The sequence below is a fragment of the Aythya ferina genome, assembly GCF_964211825.1.
Source record: "Aythya ferina genome assembly, chromosome: 8".
NCBI classification, from domain to species: Eukaryota; Metazoa; Chordata; class Aves; order Anseriformes; family Anatidae; genus Aythya; species Aythya ferina.
This window is the reverse complement of record NC_140304.1, coordinates 6,669,111-6,688,331: the sequence shown is the minus strand read 5'-3', so window position 1 is coordinate 6,688,331 and position 19,221 is coordinate 6,669,111. Positions and strand designations below refer to the sequence as shown.

General features: G+C 41.1%; 2 protein-coding genes across 13 annotated transcripts in view; one reads left to right on the top strand and one right to left on the bottom strand.

Annotated features, from left to right (window-relative positions):
• The window catches only part of NTNG1 (netrin G1), a 157,543-nt gene that overhangs the window by 113,882 nt on the left and 24,440 nt on the right, over nucleotides 1-19,221 (bottom strand). The gene's annotated exons all lie outside the window — the stretch shown is intronic.
• Nucleotides 8,363-18,942, top strand: LOC311440791 (uncharacterized protein). Of its 5 annotated transcripts, XM_084528110.1 has the most exons (4): nucleotides 8,363-8,801; nucleotides 15,625-15,683; nucleotides 16,369-16,513; nucleotides 16,618-18,942. In XM_084528110.1, the coding sequence occupies exons 1-4, from the start codon at nucleotides 8,705-8,707 to the stop codon at nucleotides 16,797-16,799; spliced, it is 483 nt and encodes a 160-aa protein (XP_084384236.1). In that variant the 5' UTR covers nucleotides 8,363-8,704; the 3' UTR covers nucleotides 16,800-18,942. The 5 variants fall into 5 exon arrangements, 1 of the variants encoding a protein (XP_084384236.1); XR_014695586.1 differs by lacking the exon at nucleotides 15,625-15,683 and having other exon boundaries at nucleotides 16,591-18,942; XR_014695584.1 differs by lacking the exon at nucleotides 15,625-15,683 and having other exon boundaries at nucleotides 8,363-8,650; nucleotides 16,369-18,942.

The window sequence follows — 19,221 nt, the reverse complement described above, 5'->3', positions numbered from 1 at the left end:
AGAGCTCCCATGGGCGAGGTGCAAGGCACAGAGGGAAGAAGCAGCACAAAGCTCACCCCCTTCTCATCCACTCCTTCCTGCTCTCCCAGCACTTTCTGAAGCTGAAATTGTGTCCCAATGTCTACATAATAGTGTGGTGGGGCCTGGATCACTAGGACTGTTAATGGTTTCTGGAAAATACTAATGCTGTTAGAAGAAATGTCAACACACCTGTACTAATTCTGCTAAAGCCACTGATGCTAGTTTGGATTTAATTCATGCAAATTGGAGCAGAACGTGGACCTGAACAGCTAGAGAAGAGTAATTTTGGTACAAAAAGGAAGCGTTGTGTAAAACTAAGATCTATAAAGTCTCTTCATTGAAATCTTTAGCTCTAAGGAATTTTTCTTTGTATGTTGAATCTAGTTACAACTACAATAGAAAATGAAATGTGATGCGTGCTAAAAACCTTAGCTATCAATTAGTAATACGCAAGAATGAAAGATGAATATCTAATGTATAACTGATATGGTCTCCAGTGAGAAAGCCTGGGTATTTTAAGTGCGTGCCTGTGTTTCTGGGGAAGCTGTGGAAGGCTGCTTGATGCCCACAGCAGTTGGCACTGAACAGTTGGCAGCTTCTTCATCTCTCTCTCAGGAGAGTGCCCGTTTTACACCAGGGTTTGGTTTTATCTCTAAATCTAGCGCAGAACCTGCCATGAAGAATGACACTGATGGTCAGGGAAGAGACACTCAGCAAAGGCACTGATGTCAAATGCAATGAGAAGGAAACGTTGCCTGTGCAGTTTCACTGACTGCTCAGAAATATGTTAACGCTCCTGTGGTGTGTGTGCTGGTGGATTTGTGGGGCTTTGGGGCAGCTGCCCCTGTGCTTGTACCACTGCCTCTTCCCTTTCTGCTGGTGGGCAGGAGGAGCAGAGCCACTGCTCACCCCCAGCATGCACACAAGGGCTGGCAGAGGCACAGCCCCTGCCCCTCCCTGAGCCCCCTGCCCCGGCCATATTCCACGTGAAGAGGGCACCACGTCCTCACTGCCCAGGAATGTGTGCCAGCAGCATGGGGACAAGGGAGCTTCTTTATCAGAAGATGTTCCCCCTCTGAAAGCACGCCTCCTAGCCCTTCCCCAAACTTTGCAAGGTCAACCCCTACCCTCCACTTTTGCTGAAATGTTTCTGTTGGAAAATTCAAATGGTTAGAAAGAAATCGATTGCAATGAAGGCAAGTTTTGAACTTCAGCATTTTGCCCTGTTATTTTGTGCTCAACATTGCTTTTCTTCTTTGCACAGGCATTAACAATTCATCTTTTGATTGAAATAGCAAACAAAAGGTCTAGGTATTTATCTGAAAAGGACTGAGAACCGAGTTCTAATGCAATTACCTCAAAAAGAAATGTATCAGTGGAAAGCATATTAGATTAGAATGAAAGACGCTCACTAATCACACCTAAAAACAGAAAAGATTTTTTTTTAAATAAATATGGCTGAAACTACCCTATTAGTTTTATGTTCAAAATATTTTCCCCACAATTCAGAGAAATGTATTTCCTAAAGCTAGGAAAATGTACGTTCCCTTGCAAATCACCTCTGTTCAGCTGGTCTAGATACAGTTATATCTAAGGGTGGCTTAATGTTCTCAGTGTGGGAATGCAAGTGCATATCGCAGACCTGTCAATATTCCAAAATGGCAGCATGTAGGTATCTTTCTAAATGAGTAGTTCACATCATGCTTAGACACCTAAAATGAAGATCGGTGAAGGTTTTCTATTAGAGAATTTATTTTTGATAAACACTTGATTACAAAAAGCCAAAAGCCAGAGCGCTTGCATTCCTTACATGTGTAATAGCAGCTAACACATGCTGTACAAATATATCCATTATTTACAACCCACCTAAAGCTCTATCAGCACCAGCAGCAAAAGAGACAATCTTATCAGCAGAACTTCTTTGACATCAAGCTGCTTTTCTTGCAGATAAATGCTCACTGGTTCTGCCAGGCTCTACAATGAAAACTTCACAAACGTGCAGGGCTGCATCCCAGCTCTCCGCAAACAATCAAACAAGTAGCCTGTGCTGATCATTGGAGCTGCTGGCACAGTCTTAACCTTTTCAGTAGCAGCTGTGAGAATATTTTCTCAGATCTGAAGAGAAGCACAGTTTTATTTTTCCTCAAAAAAGTTCCAGAAACAGTAACATGACCTTTTGTGGAATAGTAGAGAAAATTGGAGAGATAATGGATCCTTTGAAACAATGAATCAATGGGTGAAACTGAAACAGAATTTGTAAGTGAAAATCTCTCTTACATAATCTGTCACTCTGAAAAAAAATTGCACTTGTTGCATTAGGGAGTAAAGTGGCTATCGTTCTGTGGTGAGAATGTGACAGCAGCGTGTCCTGGAGTCTGTACTGGGGACGGGACACCCCGCTCAGGGTATTTTGATCCCCACAATTTGCCTAAGAGTCTAGTTCTTTGCATACAGTGCAGAAAGCAAGGAAGCAAAAGAAGAAATCACCTAACCACCACTGTTCCCCATGTCTCCCGAAGGAAAAAGAAGTAAATGAAATATATTTTAAACGTGAAGTAAGCCAGCATGCACAAACAGCGGTTTGTAAATTGTATTCCACTAACACTGTAATAGCGCATAAGTGGTGTTGCCTGTGTGACTCGATGATGGACATGTGCTTTTCTGCACATTTTTTTCAGCCTGCACCTGTGCAGCCATGAAGAGGAACAAACCGCAGGGCCTGTTACAATGACTGGAGGTGCAAAGAAGAGCAAAGGGGCTTTAAGGGGTGAGGAGGAGAGGGCTGGTGCTGAGCACGTGCGGGCCAGGCTGTGGTGCTGTGGGCTTGCTGGAGTCACTGCAGTGCTGCTTCTCTGGTTTTTGGCCAAGTGAGAGATTCTGACGGTCATTAAGAAAACCTGTGCTTGTTCCTCTCTGACCTTGTAGCTCAGTTTGAGACATGTTTTGGAAACTATATATAAGAGACTTGAGGATTTTAGAGCATGGTTTATGTAATTTAGTGGGAATTAGCAGAAATGCCAAAAGTAACTAGAGCGGCATTGATGCAGCATGCTTCAGACTGCAGGTATTGGTTGTATGATTGCATCAAAACCTTAAGAGTTAGGTTTGTAAAAACATGTACCTATTACAGGTACAGAGAATTAACAACTGTAAAAGCATTATTTGACTGATGGGACAGTCTGAGCCTTGACAACAGGGATGTAGCGAGCATGCCTCTCAGGTAAGCATCAGCTTCAAAATCATTGCTCTGCCTCCCTCCTGAGCAGCCTGAGCTCAGAAAAAGAAAGCACCAGAACCTGCTCTTGACCCAGCAAAGCAGCTCCAACCTCACCATTAGGTTTGAGTTGCTGTTACGTTTGGAGCATAAAGGGGCTTCTCCTATCACTCTTTTGGTGCTGAGATTATTGGGGAAAGTTCGGTTAAGATGCAGGTGCATCACGTATCAAAGGACTCAGCTACAGCCCTTTGTCCTACACCCGTGTGACTTATTCTCCTAATCCAGAGATGAATGCAATCGAGAGTGTTCTACTTTCTGTTCTGTCCTTCACAACAAGAGAATCCAATTCCCCCTGGGAATTTTGCCTTTCATTTCAGCCCAGATCGGTGTTTTTTTTTTTCTCAAATGGATGCAATTTCCATACGGATAATCACTGTTACTATTATTCACAATTTCTGTTTTTCTGCTTGGAAGTCTCAGTTAAGGCTGAAGACTTATTATGGCAGAAATCGCATGGGTCCATTTGGCACTGCAGAGACAGTCATATAGCAAGGATGAGAAATTCGCCAGATGCAGTCAAAACTGGGAGACAGGGAAATATGCTGTGGTTTTTTGACAGCAGTTTGCAATCTAAGAAGAACTAAGAAAAAAAAAAAAAGGAAATTTCTAGCCACCCAATGATGCTGGATTTCAGTAGCGAGACCGAAACCAAATGACTCGGGAAATTTCAAAGTAATGAAAACCAAGGTATTACCTGAATCTATTGTCTTGTGAATTGTTACCTTCACACGGTAAGATTATATTCTACCTTGTGAGGTTTCTGTTAATTGTGTCACGGCCATTCAATCGCTCATAATGAATAAAGCATATTAATTTGAAAATCCATGTTCATTTGAAAATGCATAAAGCCAAAAAGTATGTTTCTGTTTTTGAAATGCATATTTAATTTGTTGTCTTGATCCCTCTAAGCAATTTCAGTGTGATACTACTGGAATGTCTGGAAGGTGCGTAACAATGTCAAAATGGAAAGCTCAGGAAGAAGAACCAACACATATATATGGGGAAAAGTATAAGATTTTCTTCAAGATAGTCTTTAGGGATATATTTTTATATATCATTAAAACATTTCTGCAGGTAGAAACTACTTTGGAAAAGGACTAGTAAGATATCAGCTCTTTCTACACCATGCCTGTTAAATACATCTATATATCCACATGTATTCAATACAATGTAGAGGATATGATGGTTTTAATTAAGGTGCTAAGCATAGTTAATTAAGTAAAGAATTAATATTATTTTAATACCTCAAGATCAAAAGATACATCTGTTAAAAATTCCAAGAGAGTACACTAATATAAAGTTTTCTTTACAGTCTTATGGCTGTCACCTTCCAGCAAAGCCAGAGTCCTTTGGGAATCAGAAATACTTCATGCTTTTAAAATCCTTTTGAATTCACTACAAAAAGAAATCATAGCACAGCAGCATGCTTAGAAACATCTCAAAACTACTGCTCTTTTTAAAACACTGACAAAATTTGTAATTCATGGTAATAAAACTCACATTCAGTGCACGGTTTTTTGGGTCCCTACGGTGACATTATTAAACAAATAAGTAAAACATCTCACAGTTTTATCTGTGCTTGATTACTTGTGTGAGTTTTAGCCAATTACTGCTAAATATAAAAAACAAAATTACAGCCTGTATAAAATTGAAAGATTAGAGGATTTTTTTTTTCTGTTTTCTCCCCCATTCCTCATCTATCCATGGGACAGTATGTTGGATATAGTTCATTTCACCGCTGCCAGAGCAGGTCTGACGGCCAGTAACTCAGATTGCTTCTCTTTCAGGGGGTGTCAGAAATGACACAGGGAAATGAAAGCAGAAAAAATGCATTACAGTTTGAATCGTGGAAATTGCCAGGAGGATTAGGCAGGCACCATCGCTGAACCCATTTTTGCCTTTTTACAAATATAATTACGTTTCGACTTGATACTGTCACTTCAAAACAAACAAAAGAAGCTAAAATTTCATTGAAGAAAACAGTAATTTCTTAAAAGAGTTTTAAAGTTTATTTAGATGTTGCTTGTTCAGAAATGGAAGGATTCATAGTGGAGAGATAATGTGCTGAATGGTGCATTGTTCATTAGCAGTAAATAGTGGTAAATACAATACCGCTCTCCCAGCTCTTCCATTTATATAGTCGAGTTGGCTGGTCTGCCAGTTCTTCTGTCCAAAAACGCATTAGCAATTCATCAAAAGAGCAAATGCCATTAGAAATGGGAAGCCCAGGGAATTATTTTGCATTTGATTTCCAGTTCTGATAGCACTATTATTGATTTAAATATTCTACAGCATTACATGCGCTAGACACAAAAGATCATTGTATTTTTGAACTGCCAATCAGAAGAATCCTGAGTTGCCCAAATACTGATGGCTTTAATAAAATTGAGTATATGAATCCTTTAGGTCAGATTTATAGCTTGTTAACTAATAAGCAGAAGCTTCTTCAACGGAAGCTTCTGGACCAAAGTGTAATTTCTGAAGATTGTAAGAATGCAACCCTAAAACAGCTCTATCAGGGGTACGATATACCAGAAAAGCCAAGAATTCTTTACTGCAAAAATCTATTTTAGTTAAAAGTAGTGACAGTGAGGAAGAAAAGATTTCCGCGTGTTGCCTGTTTCAAGTAACTAACAGCACATTAAGGTCAGCATCGAAAGGCCATGCACAACCCGAGATCAAACTCGTCATGTGACCGAGACAAGGCCTCCCCAGGAGCACAAGATGCTACTGCCTCCATTAAAAAGCTCCATTCTATTAGGAAAAACAGGACAAGACCAACCAGGTAGAAAAGAAACACGATCATTTTGTCTTCCAGTGTAAAGTCTTTTTACTGTGTTCCTTAAACGTGCAAGGTTGTAGTTTATTTAAAATGCCAAACTAGCTGGCTGCAGCGTTGGGTGTACAACTGGAAGTTATCAGGGTGCTGGGGCTCCCGTGCCATAAGGACGTCTCCGAAAGACATCCTTGTGTCGCAGAGCCCACCTGACATAACCCGTGGTGGATGGTGCCCGTGGTGCACAGCCATAGTGTCTTTGGGGACAGGCGGCTGTGGGTTCAGCAGTTTGGATGCAGAGGAGTTGCTGCCGATGTGAAAGGTCCTAAAGAAGGATTAAGTTGCAAGTGCACAAAATGGACATCCCAGGCTGCTTCAGGAAGCATACAGTGCTGCAGAAAACAAGGACTCATTGCTAGCCTTTGGTCCTCCCGAGGAACAAACAAGTAAGTCATTGCCTGAATGGGAAAGAGACTTGGCAGGAGACCGGGCTACAAAACAATTTTGACAGTGGTTAGCAAGATGTCCAGAAGAAAGATGTGGAGTTGTTTCTGCAGCTAGTGAAACACTATATCCTGCCATGGGTGGGACAAACAAGGCTACGGCTTGTGGCAATGTAAGGCTGTATGGATTTAAATCACCACAGCTGCTGATGGAACCCAGGAAAAGGAAAATAAAAGATCTCACATCTTCATGTGGGGTATAGCTGAAAGGGCCAGCTGGATGTTCCCACAAGGCCGAGATAAAATGAGTGTGGGTCAGAGCTTGATATAAGAAAGCACAAGTTTAATATTTCATGGTTAATCTGTTCAAAACTAATATTTGATACTGAGTAGAACTGATGGGGAAGGAATTTGATCCCTCTTATTGTAAATACCAAAACAAGCAAACAAAAAGCCAGAGAAGGAGCTATGCTCAGATAAATGCACCCATCCAAAACCAACAGACACGAAATGCTGCTGGAGCCAGACACAGTGACACTTTCAGCTCATGAAGGACTTTGACATCTATTCTCCAGGGACTCTGTTGGAGGGATTTAAGTCATGGCCCTTCCCTGGAGGTTTGTGACCCACAGCAGAGCTGGCAGGCTAGACCGACTGCTCACTTGAGTGCAAAATTCATCAGCCTAGCTTAGCTGTGGTTTAAGCTAAACCTGGAGACTTTGGGCTGGCTGGAGAAGTCACGGGCAGTAAAGAAATGGGCAATAAGCAGTGAGCAGGGGGGGAGGAAGAGACGGCAGTAAAAGAAGTGGTATTTCCAATCACATGGTGAAGGTGTCAAGGTTTTCAAAGACACCTGAAATAGCAGGTTCTGGGGAGCCATAAATCCTCCAGAGATGACAGCCAACAGAGAGGACAATAGCAATAAATGAGGAACAGACAACCGCCTCTCCTCCCGTTCCTTCATCAGCTCCACTTTCACTTTATTGAAATGTTTGTGCCGCTTCAGCCCTCCCTGGAAGTAACAGAGCCTGTCTCACTTTAATCAGCAATGAAAAAGGACAGTGGTCCCAGGAAAACAGAAGATAGGACATGTACAGAAATGCAAACTACCGCGCGTTTCCCAGTATGTGCTGGTACAGATTTAGTCACAGGCGGGTTACAATTCTTTTCTGTTTTCTTTTATTCTCAGTTAGCAAATTACAGTGGAAAAACTTAGTTAATCAGAACTAACTTGTTCCTGGCACACTAGCAATTACATACATAACTGCCTACATGCGATACAGAAATTCAGTGACTCTATACCTAGAAAAACAAATGTACGCGGGCTGGAGAAAGAGTGGGCTGAGGACAGGTACGAATAGTATGGCTTAGTTAACTTCTCTGAATATTAAGCTTCAGAGTATTATTCTGAGATACCTAATTTATTTATGGTTTTGGATTCTTATTGTATAAAGTATACATTTTTTTTTACAAGTTTTAAGTATCTTCTAACTGAGAAAACATCAGAAATCCTACTTCAGATATCCAAGGATGACAATGGATTTGCTATGCTTGATTTACTTCTTGAAGTTTTTTCCCACCTACATCTTTCTCAGGTGCCACCACTTTGCTTCTAGTTTCAAGTTGTAAGGAGGCATTATACTTCTAAAAAGAGATATTCTTCAAATCATATGTAATCTCAACACAATACTGTTACATCTAAAAAATTATGTCTGAAAATGCCATGCACAAATGTATTTCTCCCAACATAAAAGCACAATACTGATGTAATGCTCAATTGCTAAATAATCTGGTGGAAATTGTATCATAACATGTATTTCTTTTTTTTTTTCAACTCATTTTTTTTTAGGTTCCCTTCTGTTCTGATTACAGTGGGGCAAGCTTTTCCTTACTATAACCCAGCTTTTGGAAACGAGGTGGTAATTGGATGTGGATGATTGTTCTATTTGACACTCATCACAACTTTACCCAATTAAGGTCAGTGATGGTGATCAGCTGTCAACTAAGAGCTTAAGTTAGCATGTCAAGGTCAGTGTAGGGTTTGCTGAAGGCTGGAATGATGTGTGGACATTTCTGAGCAAGCTAAGTTACAAATGATTTGAGTAGAAATAGAAGTTTTGTTATTATTCTCTGGTACTTTTAGTTTTTTTCTAGAATTTTATTGATATTACTTCATGCGTAGCTGGTATGTTTATTTCTGACCTTACAGTTACTTGTGAAAACTGGTGTGTGTTGGTTTCTGCTGCGTGTGCTGGAGTATACGTTCCTTCTGGGAGTGCTCTTGGTAGGTGGTTATGTGGGAAGCCAGAGGAGAAAGTTGGTAGGAGAGATCCTGCTTGTTTCATGCTGTGTTGCTGCTGGAGCTGGTATCAAAGCAGTGGGTTGGTTCTGAATGCCCTTGGTGCAAGTGCTTTGTCTCAGTTACCCAACGGTGTTGGTTCTAAAAATCTCAATGCTGAAGGCTCATCAGGTTGCGTGCTGTGCCCCCTTAGCTTGCCTGGGAAGGCTGCGATGCATTGTGAGATACAGACAAAGAGCAAGCCTATGTCATGGGGCAACATTGCTGAAGTATTTATAATCTGCTTTTTCTTTTTTTTCTCCCTGATTGAAAATGTGCTATGCACCATGGAGGAGAAAGAACATCTAACAGCATATGTTTTAAATCTCTTGTTAGTAAATTAATACAAAATCCTTTAATACTTAATCACAAATTATCCCACTCCATACCAGAATGGCAAAAGACTGCACTAGACATCCGATGCCCTAGAAGCACCTGGCTGCCATGCTAGCTGTTTTCCAAGATGTTACAAGCACACTTCTTTTCCACTAATCAGTGTAAAATATCAATTGCTACACTTTCCTGAGAATAACTTTTTCCTAGATAAATTGCAGATGTCTATACCATATATTATTTAAAGCTGACTACCTTTCTAACTGATTTCAGTGACTTCTGAGTATCTTTGCATAAACTTTGAAGTGTTTCAGTAGCTACTAAACCATATTAAAATTATTTTCTATAGTAAACCCAGATCCCATAAATTTGATAAAAGTACTACAGAGACAGCACAATGTATATTGAGTAGAAACTTGTGGAGAAGGAGGAGACAGAAAATTAAGATGCAAAAGAATAGGATACAAAGTAACACTGGAAATATTGAGATACCACTCAATCATTGCTGTACCCTCTCTTAAAATATACTTTTGCTTACTTCACCTGAAATAGGACACAGCAGAAATAGAAAAGACTTAAAGTCAGGTGATGGAAATGACTGGATGTCTGGACTGACTTCTACAGGAGGAATTAATGAGTTTGGAAGAAATACAACAGCATAGTATGACTTGCACAAAAATAGTTAATGAAATGTTCTATTTTTTCTCTTACATAATGAAGTAATACAAATCACTAAAATAAAAGGGTACTATATTTAAGGTCTCTTACCTATGGAACTTACTCCTGTGATATTTACTGAAAGCCTGAGCATTGCGAAAGAGGTGACAAACTTGTAAAATGTTTGGATGCGTAATGGAAGAGGGCTCCATTTAGGTCAAAGCAGACTCTAGATTTATGTTGCTTGTTGCAGAAAGCAGAATTTAGTACTGAAAAAGTGTAAAATAGCTCTTTAAAACTTGAAAAGAAAAAAAAAGTAACAACTGTTTCAAAAGCCATTTCCAACTCTCAAAAGGTCAAATTCAGCCCCAGAACAGCAGGTACAAAGTACACATGAGCTGAATTTGGTTCTAGAAGTATATGACTTTATCTTTCATCTCCAAGGTTTTTTACTTCACTTTTTTTAAAGCTTGGACTGAGTTGTTATTCTCAACACAGTCCCATATGCTTTAATGTGACTATCATATTTTATTTGTGCATTTTAGTCAAATGCATTAGTCATGTATCAGGGATGACCTTGCAAGGCATAACTTTGAGAGTAGGAGAATATTACAATATTATGAAAGGAAATCTAATTAAAATGATATAAAGTTAATAAAGACAGAGCATTAAGTAAAAACCAAGAAAAACATACGCTCAGAGAGGGCACTAGCTCAAAATGGCACTATGGGATGAATGCTGTCATTCTGACGCAAATGTTTTGAATTACTTTTTCTGCAAGCATGTTCATTGCTAAAGGTATTTGCAACCAAACATAGCGTGTTCCACTTAGATTGCTCTGTAGTTAACAATTTTATAGTGACTCGTTTCATTTAAGTATTTAAAAATAAGGGCACGTTAGGAAATACTTAATAGTGATTGCAAAATACAAACCAACCCAAGTAAGAAAGGAAAACTAATGAGTCACTTTTTAATTTTCTAACTAAGAAAGCATAGCATCCAGTACTCTGGAATATTTATAGTTCTTTTACAGTACTGGTGCTATAGGACTGCAAGAGGCATATAAAACACCAAAATGCAGAAAAGGTATGACTTGCTGTGTAGGAATACAAGAAAATCTAGGAGCTAGCCTGTTCTCTTGTGTGGGCTGAAAAACAACCTTCATGTGACAATGACATGATGAAGGTGTAGAGCAGCTGTGATTAGCAATAATGCTGACCAGAGCTGGGTGGTGGTGTCCTGAAGAACGCTGGGTTAGCATGGCTCTTTTACGAGCCCATCATGAGGGGAATGGCATTGCTGTTTTGTACCGGGAGCACGCCAGACTTGCCATATCCCCTTTATAAGCTGATAAAACCAGACTAGCTCTGCTGTCTGCTGCGGAGATGTCTGCCATGTCTGAGCAGAGAGAGCACCATGGGTGCTGCGACTCCCTGCTCCTTTCCTAGCCTCAGTGCTGAGTACTTATGATACAGCAGCAGTTATATATGGGCTGTACTTAGTGGTATTCGAAGCCAAAAGAGAAGAGCAGAGAGAGTTTTTTTTTTTTTTTTTTTATATATATATATATATATATCCCCTTCCAGTGTGAAGAAACAAAATGTGCCAAATTGTGACTCCCAGCTTGCACTGCAAACTCAGGGGCTGCCATCATTATAACCCTATGTACAGTATTGCCTCAGGATGTGACCATGGCAATTTGTGCTTCCTCAGGAAAACCAGTGCTTATTTCAACCTGACTGGAAGACAAGCTTCTGATAAAACAGAAACAAAATGTAAAAACAAACAAACAAAAAAAACTAACAAAACAACACAGAAAAAAACACTAAACAAACCAACAAGCCCCCCTGTAACACAACCACCGCCATGCATGAACCTGATGAAATGCTGCCCTCACTGAGGAGAGCTGAGCTTTACATGCAGAAGCTGTGTCATGCCTCAAATAAACAACTCGAGCTACTTAAGCAAGACATGGTTAAACTGAGAATTGTGTTATTCCCTTTTTAGCCTAAATTATGGGTAGACCTTGGCATACAAAGCCTGACTTTGGAAGCGTGCCGACTGTGTGTCACTGCCTCTTTGCAGCAATGATGTGATTTTGATTAGCGCGCGGCGGTGCGAGGGGAATGCTGATTGCAAAGAGTAATCCCATCACCTGACAACAGTGCTGTGATGAAATCTGTTACCCAGATTAAAGAGGGAAGGGCAGTAACTCATCAGAAAATGCAGAACTGTCTGCTTAATTACTTGAAAAATGTCTCAGCCACTACCTTTTATGACACCTGGTGGGTATAAACATGTCCACAGTTTTAATTAATTTTACTGCTTCTTTCATTGCACCTGTATAGCCTGGAGAAATGGAATTCTAATGAAATTACAATCAAGCATTTCTACAGGAGTTTGAAACACTTTGGCAATAACCAGAAAATGAGGCATTTCCATGGGTTTAATTAGGGAAAGAGTGTACGTGAAAAAATACTTTCCTGTAATTATTCCAAATAAAGCCACAGTGCAAGCTTCCTTCTCTTAATTCATAAAACAATGCTTCTCACGGTGTCCATTTTAATTTGGAAAGATAACACAGTAGGCTTTTCTCTGGGGCAAAGTGGTGTTATAGTGAAAATCCCACTCTTGGCATTTTCAAAGCAGCAACAGCATAAGCTTACACCTTTGACCTCGCAGTCCTGCAGTGCTCATTTAAAATTGATGAGTGAGACCCTTGAATTTATTCTGCTGAAAAACACACTTTTTATAATGATGTTTAGGATGCTGAGCAATTAGTGGCATGTTTATAAAATGCTGGCTCTGCAGAAAAACAAGGGGAGCGCAGTTCTTTCTCACCTCCTTGGGAGGGCAGAGGGAACCAGGCTTGCTTGCGTTCCTCAGGGATGCTTGGTAGGAGTTGCTGTCATGTCAAACAAATCCTTGAGTATGTGCCTAAGCTTCAGGAAGAGGAACCTTGAATGTTCCCTTGTCTGCATTGCTCTAGAAAAGAGTCATGCTCAAGCTGGTCTAAAGCAGATACAATGGAGATAAAATCCCAAATACAAATTTTAGATAGAAATCTAATGTTCTACTCTAATGCTTGCAAGTCAATTGTTGCAGGTAACCCTTCTGCAGCTGTGATTTCTTTCACTTCTTTTGTATTTTAGCCTGTGGAGTTCCTGTAGAAAGGAAAGCAAGTGCACTGGGGGGTTGCAAGGGTGTATGTGTGTGCAATGCATATAGGTGAAATTAGGGAAAAATAAGGAAATGGGAAAAAATAATGGTGGCTCTGGCCCAAACAATGTCCCACCCCATCACACCAAGCCTCTTGGAGGTGGGACTGTGGGCAGATGGGGAAAAAGTGACTGCTGATCTCGTGATCCCTGAAAGGGGTGGCTGGAAATGGTGGCAGGAGGACTGTCCCTTCCCTCTCACTTTCAGTGCAGGGACACGGTCTGTGTGTGGCCATTGGAGGCTCCCTGAATGAAGGACACACTAAATGCAAGTGTGTGTGCATCTCCTGTTCTTTCTCCCCACATTACTTTACCTCTAACTGCTCTACAGTACTGCAGATGAATACCATGCAAATCTCTGGCTCAGCTAATGCTGATCAGAACATTTTCCATGGGTCCATGCTGTAACAATAGCAACTTTCGGAGCTGGTGGGGAATGGTTTGAAGCTAGTTACTAAATTTTACTTTACTCTCATTAAATCCTTCATTTTGTGGACAAATACTGCGCAGTAAATGTAGCTCCAGTCCCTCATAAACTCACTGACTGTTAATGTTAGCAAGTTTATATAGGCATTTAGATGGGTCTTCTTTTATGCAATCAAGCACATTACACTTGTTTTAATTTTTTGCTTCAAAGACTTAACATCTGGAAGTTACAAAATTAACAACTCACTGAAAATGCTATCACAAGTATATAAAATAATTTTAAAGATCGTTTTGTAACCTGGCCATTCACAAAAATCCAATGTGACAGTTATCAGATACAATAAAATACTACAGCAAGAATTTGCAAGGTTTTTGTCATAATGCTTATGAGCATTTTGGATTTCATGTTTCCTCTCTATTCATATTCCCTGTGCTTACCAATTAGCATCACTGGAAAGCTCTCAAACATTTCTATGCATATGAAATTACTTATTGCAAGCATGTTGACATTGAATGGCCTCCTGGTCCTGTGATGGGAAGTAAGGAGCCTGCATCAGTACAGACTGAGACTGCCAAGCAACTCCAGGACGGGCACTGCTGAAGTGCTGCTGGTGGTAGCTGACTGCACCAGCTTGAACCGAGGCATCAGGGGCTGTGTAATGCACTGTACCATCCCCCATTACTTTTGCCACAATCTGTTTATCTGCTGCTGCAAAGTCAGCAGCCCTTGTGCCAGGTGCTCCTCCTGGCTTGTTTATGAATACATGTAAAAATCCCTACTCTTCTGAAATCCCCGTCTGACCTCAGCTGAGTTTGATACTGATGTGATGGTGAAGAATCTTGCTGGGCTCTGCAGTTATGCTTTGATCCAAACCCACGCGTTTCCCATCACAGAGGAACACTCCACCCTGCTGCTCGGACACTCGCTCTGAGGACAGCTGGGGGCAGCCCAGCACTGCCAGTCAGGTACCAAGGAGCCTGCTGCATGTCTCACGTGTGAGGAAAGGACTGGTATGTCCCTTGAGAAGTAGGTACCAGAAACCCCTGTGTGTTAATTGCCCTGAACAAAGCCATGGAAAATCTGCCACAATAAGGGAAGAGAAATCACAATGTCTCCATTCAGAAATGCAGCAAAACGAGGGACCTGTAAGACATGCCTGTTCCTTGAGTGTGTCACTTGCACGTGGATCTCTGTCACCACCACCCATCGCTATCTGTTTTTTATCAGAACAAACCACTGCTCCTTAACAAGGTGGAAGACGAAGCAGAACTTGACCCTCGGTTTAAAACGCAAGGTACTGGGGGAGAAGAAAAATGATTGTTGCAGGGCAGCTGATCAGCAATAAGAGAGGCTGTAATGTCAGGAACTGAAAGCTCTGCAAGTGAAGAAGGAAAGCCAAAATTACAGGACACATTCTGCAGAGCGTGTCTTAAGAGTGAGCAGATTTGCTGCACCTTCTGCCTGTCAGGTGGATTAATTTGGAAAGTCACACTTAGGCTAAATATGTTTACACTGTATTTAGTTCCACACAGCAGAGATCTGAGCTAGCTATAAATCTGTTGTTCAGATGCTCCTGAGATAGTTGCAAACTCGATAGCTTGGGTACTAGCAGCAGCCTAGCTTTGGCAGCACAGTGCTCATCATGGGCTAATTGACCTTGCTGAGAGTGCACTGGCTCTACCAGATGATTTATGGTTTCTGTGCTATATCACTATCATATCTTTGTGATATGGTCTTTCCTATCCATCTTCCCAGTTAAACTCTCATTCAGGCTCTCACCATCCCGCGTCTTGATTACAGCAACAACCTTTTCTCTGGCCTTGACAAATGCTGTCTTGCCCTGTTGATGATTATCATCCAGAATACTGCTGCAGAGACCCTTGTATTTATTTATTTTTTAGCTCGTTGCTTTGACCACCAGGCACTTCTATTGCACTCCAGCACCGGCTCCCCCTTCTCCATTTCATCAGACCCAGGCTGTTTGCCTTCATTTTTAAAGCCCTTCACAGCCTATTCCCACCCCACTCCTCATCTCCCATTCAGTATCAGGAAACCAACTCCTGCTTTGTATTGTTCCTTGGTGGTAAAAGCTTTCACTTGTTAATTGTTTGATTTTTATTTACTTATTACATAGGCACCCTTGTGCTTTCTCCTTGTGCTGCCTTTCGCCCTTGGGAGGAGTCCTCCATAAATGTTAGTGAAACCACATCATTAATCTCCATAAGGTTATCGCCTTAAAAGCACCTCTTTTGCAGCGATGTCTAGTAAAAGTGTGATGCTAAATATTAATTGTGCTGTATTATGACTGTCTATCATGCTGACTAGTGTTGACTCCTTGTGCGTGACAATTTGTCCATACCTGTGGGTTCCTTAACTTGCGTTTGGGGAGAAGGGACATGTGGGTGTTTGGACAGAACCTAGCACAATAAGGGCTCATAAACACAAGTGCTCTTAAATAGTGGGGTTGTACAAATAATTATTGCAGTGCTTGCTCAGGAATGAACCAGTTAAACACTGGAGTTTATGGCAAACGTGCATCTTCAATGGCCCACTGGCAGAGCGTAACCCTCAGTCTGCCTTCCCCTGCAGACTCCTACAGTGTTTTAGACTTTGTTACTACCCGCTATTCTCACACTATTTTTATGTTCAGAGAACTCTGATTCCCTTGTGACAGAAAAGGGATGAGAGGCATGGAAAGATTTTTAGACAAAGAGAATCTGAGAAGGGGGGGCTGCTTAGCTGAGCAAGGAGACGTGCGGGAAATGATAAGCACCAAAGACACATAGGAAGTACATTAAGTTGTTAAAACAGCACCATCAATGCTTTTTGACTTATTGGAATGTCTGAGTTGTAACAGCGATCTTTTACATTTTTCTAGTGTGGTGAACGTGAGAGCTATTCCTTGAAACCTATCACTGTGACACCAATTTTCAAGAACTCTGTACAAAAGCAGGAACTCTCAAGCTCTGAGATAGAAAGTGAAGCCTCTACAGATCTTAATAGCACATTTAATTGCTTTGAAGGTACCTACAGAGAACAGTGGGACAGAAAAGAATATGAATTGTGGTTTCCCATTTTCTCCTATTAATTTTCCTCCAAGAGATTCTTTAATCACTCTGTTCATTAGGAGCTTGCACACTGAGGCATTTAGGAGCAACCCAGTACCACGGGAAGGTCACTGCTGCAGCCACAGAGCTGGCACGAGTGCAGGCGTTTGCTCATGTTCATTGCATGTTCCCAAAAACCACGGGGGTTTTCACGGAAGCCTCAAAGGAATGGAAAGGTTGCAGTATAAATCATGTTATTTGAGTCAGAGGTTTCCAAGGTTTGGAGAGCTCCCTTACCATGGATTTAAACCATCACACAAATACTAAGTGTAATGAAAGTTATCAGAAACGATGTGTGCGTTTATCAGAAGTATTCTTCCAGCTTTGCTCTGTGCTTCAGTTCATGATAAAGTGTAGCATGATCAGCTATCACTGTACATCTTCATTTCTGGCCCTTCTAATTCCGATTAGTTCACGCATCTACAGGATTTCTGTCAGCTTTTCCAAATGCACATGAGTCTTTGCTCTGGAGAAGGGACTGATTCCATGCGCTCACGGTTCTCCATGTTTATCACAGCAAAATATCTACAAATGCTTTGGTCTCTTCCAAAGTGCAAGAAGCAACACTGATTTACATGCTATGAACTGAAAAGGAACATCAGAGGAGAGTATTTTAAGCTTCAGATAACGCTAATCTTAGCTGGAAAGCCTGTGGTTTTGATCCTTCTTGGATACCTACCGAACAGCGAGCTGTCTGCATGACCCCCCTGCTCTTTTCTCTCTGATAAATCTGAGATTCGAACGCGCTCTCTTGTACTCAGGGAACATTATGTGGATTTGCAAAACTTTCTGAAAGACTTCCTGTCCATTAGCCATTGGCTGGTTTACAAAAAGGCATAAATATAGCGTTTTCCTCTTGTAACAGATGTAATCTCCCTGCAGTGTTGTTCATAATGTTCGAAGGAAAGCAATATTCGTTTTTTCTTGGAGTCTCTGAAATAGCGGCATCTCAGCATAAACTGAAAATATGTTTGGAACTTAATTTGATTCAGCTTTCAGAATTTCACACATGTGGGATGAACACATGAGGATCAGTTTTCTGTAATTAGAGTGAGGCACATTAGGAGAGCTTTATCCTGTAAGGTCATCTCTGCAGGAAAAAAGCGTTTTCAGTGCTGCCAAGAAGCACCTAAGATACGCTGTTGCATGACCCACTAGACTGGCAATTTTTTCTTTCCATTGGCATTCTTAGAGCTTATATGAAGCACAGATTCATCTTATTAATGATGAATATATTGTAAAAATTGTTACCTGCTATGTGGAACAAATTTGCCTGTTTTGGCTTCCAGTTCATGCTCATCACAAGTGGAGAGGGAGAAAAGTAGTCCTAAAAAAAATTTCATCCTGATTAAGATTTGGAACAAGTCTTGGCATAATTCAGAGCATCCTAAATGTTGCTCCAACTCATGTTGGTTACACAGGCCCCAGCGTACTGGCTGTCCTGACCATCTGGAATGGTTTTTCTTTGGTCCACTCCACATCCTCCTGCTGCTGGCATGGTCTGCCTCCTGAATGTGCTTCTGAAACAGGGGGAGGATCAAAGAGCAGATGGCACTGAGCTGGCTTTGCCAATCCTTTGCCACTGGAGGAAATTTTCTGTGCCAGTAAACATCTTCTGCCCCTTCTTTGAGCTTGCTCTTCAGCTACTTTGCACGGCCATCCAAACCAGGGGCCAGTGGATTTACTTCCAAACCAACATAGGTGTGGGTGAGGGCACAAAGGGAGCCATGGCTGACAAAATAGGGGTTTTGTAATGAATGAAGCAGAGCTGTGCAGTAAAATCTTTAGGGATACAGGAGTGAGCCCCCAAAGAGGCAGAGGTCTAATATCTATTGAAAAATGAAGATTAAAAATAAATGTTGAACAGCTGCTCCACTCCCTTTGCACTAGACAAGGACATTTTTAAGGGTAAATATTGTTTAGAATAATCCATTGTGCAGAAGCCTTTGGATTATCCCCTGCTCCCATAACATGCTTCATAATAGCTGCCCTGAGTTGTACCAAAGGACTGTCCGCAGCCTTTTTGCTGAGGAAATCATTAGGAAACCCATTTTATATTTCAAAATCTAAACAAAGTACTTCAGCAAACGCAACAGCAGAGCAGGAGCAAGCTCCTGGATGAGTGGTGACAAGGTGTTTCATATCTGAGGATCTGCAAACCCTTGCTGACAGCAAGAGCAGCGCAGCGGGACCAGTGTTCAAGGAAAGATATTTTAAGTCTGGCAGAAACTTTACTGCTCTTCTACAACCCAAATCATCATGGCATCAGTTTAGACAATTTTTATTTCTGAAGGGCAGCATCTGTCCTACTTGGCACACTTAAAAACTTGAAGTAGGCTTTCTGCTTTGAAAAATACATAACAAATATATAAGGGAAATTGGCAGAACCCTTTATTTTGGATTTTTTTTGAGTTAATAATAATTTAACATAGCACACCAAAAATGGAATTTATGCTTCAGCCTGACGCAGCCTAGAAAAGCATCTCACACACGCACAGTTTTGAATAGAAATGCTGAAGATCTTTAAAAGTAGCCATACCACCAGACCCTGTAGTAACGAACAGCCGTAGCTTCTGCAGTGTTGTTGGTGACTGGTTTCAGACTAAAGGCAGAGGGATGGGATC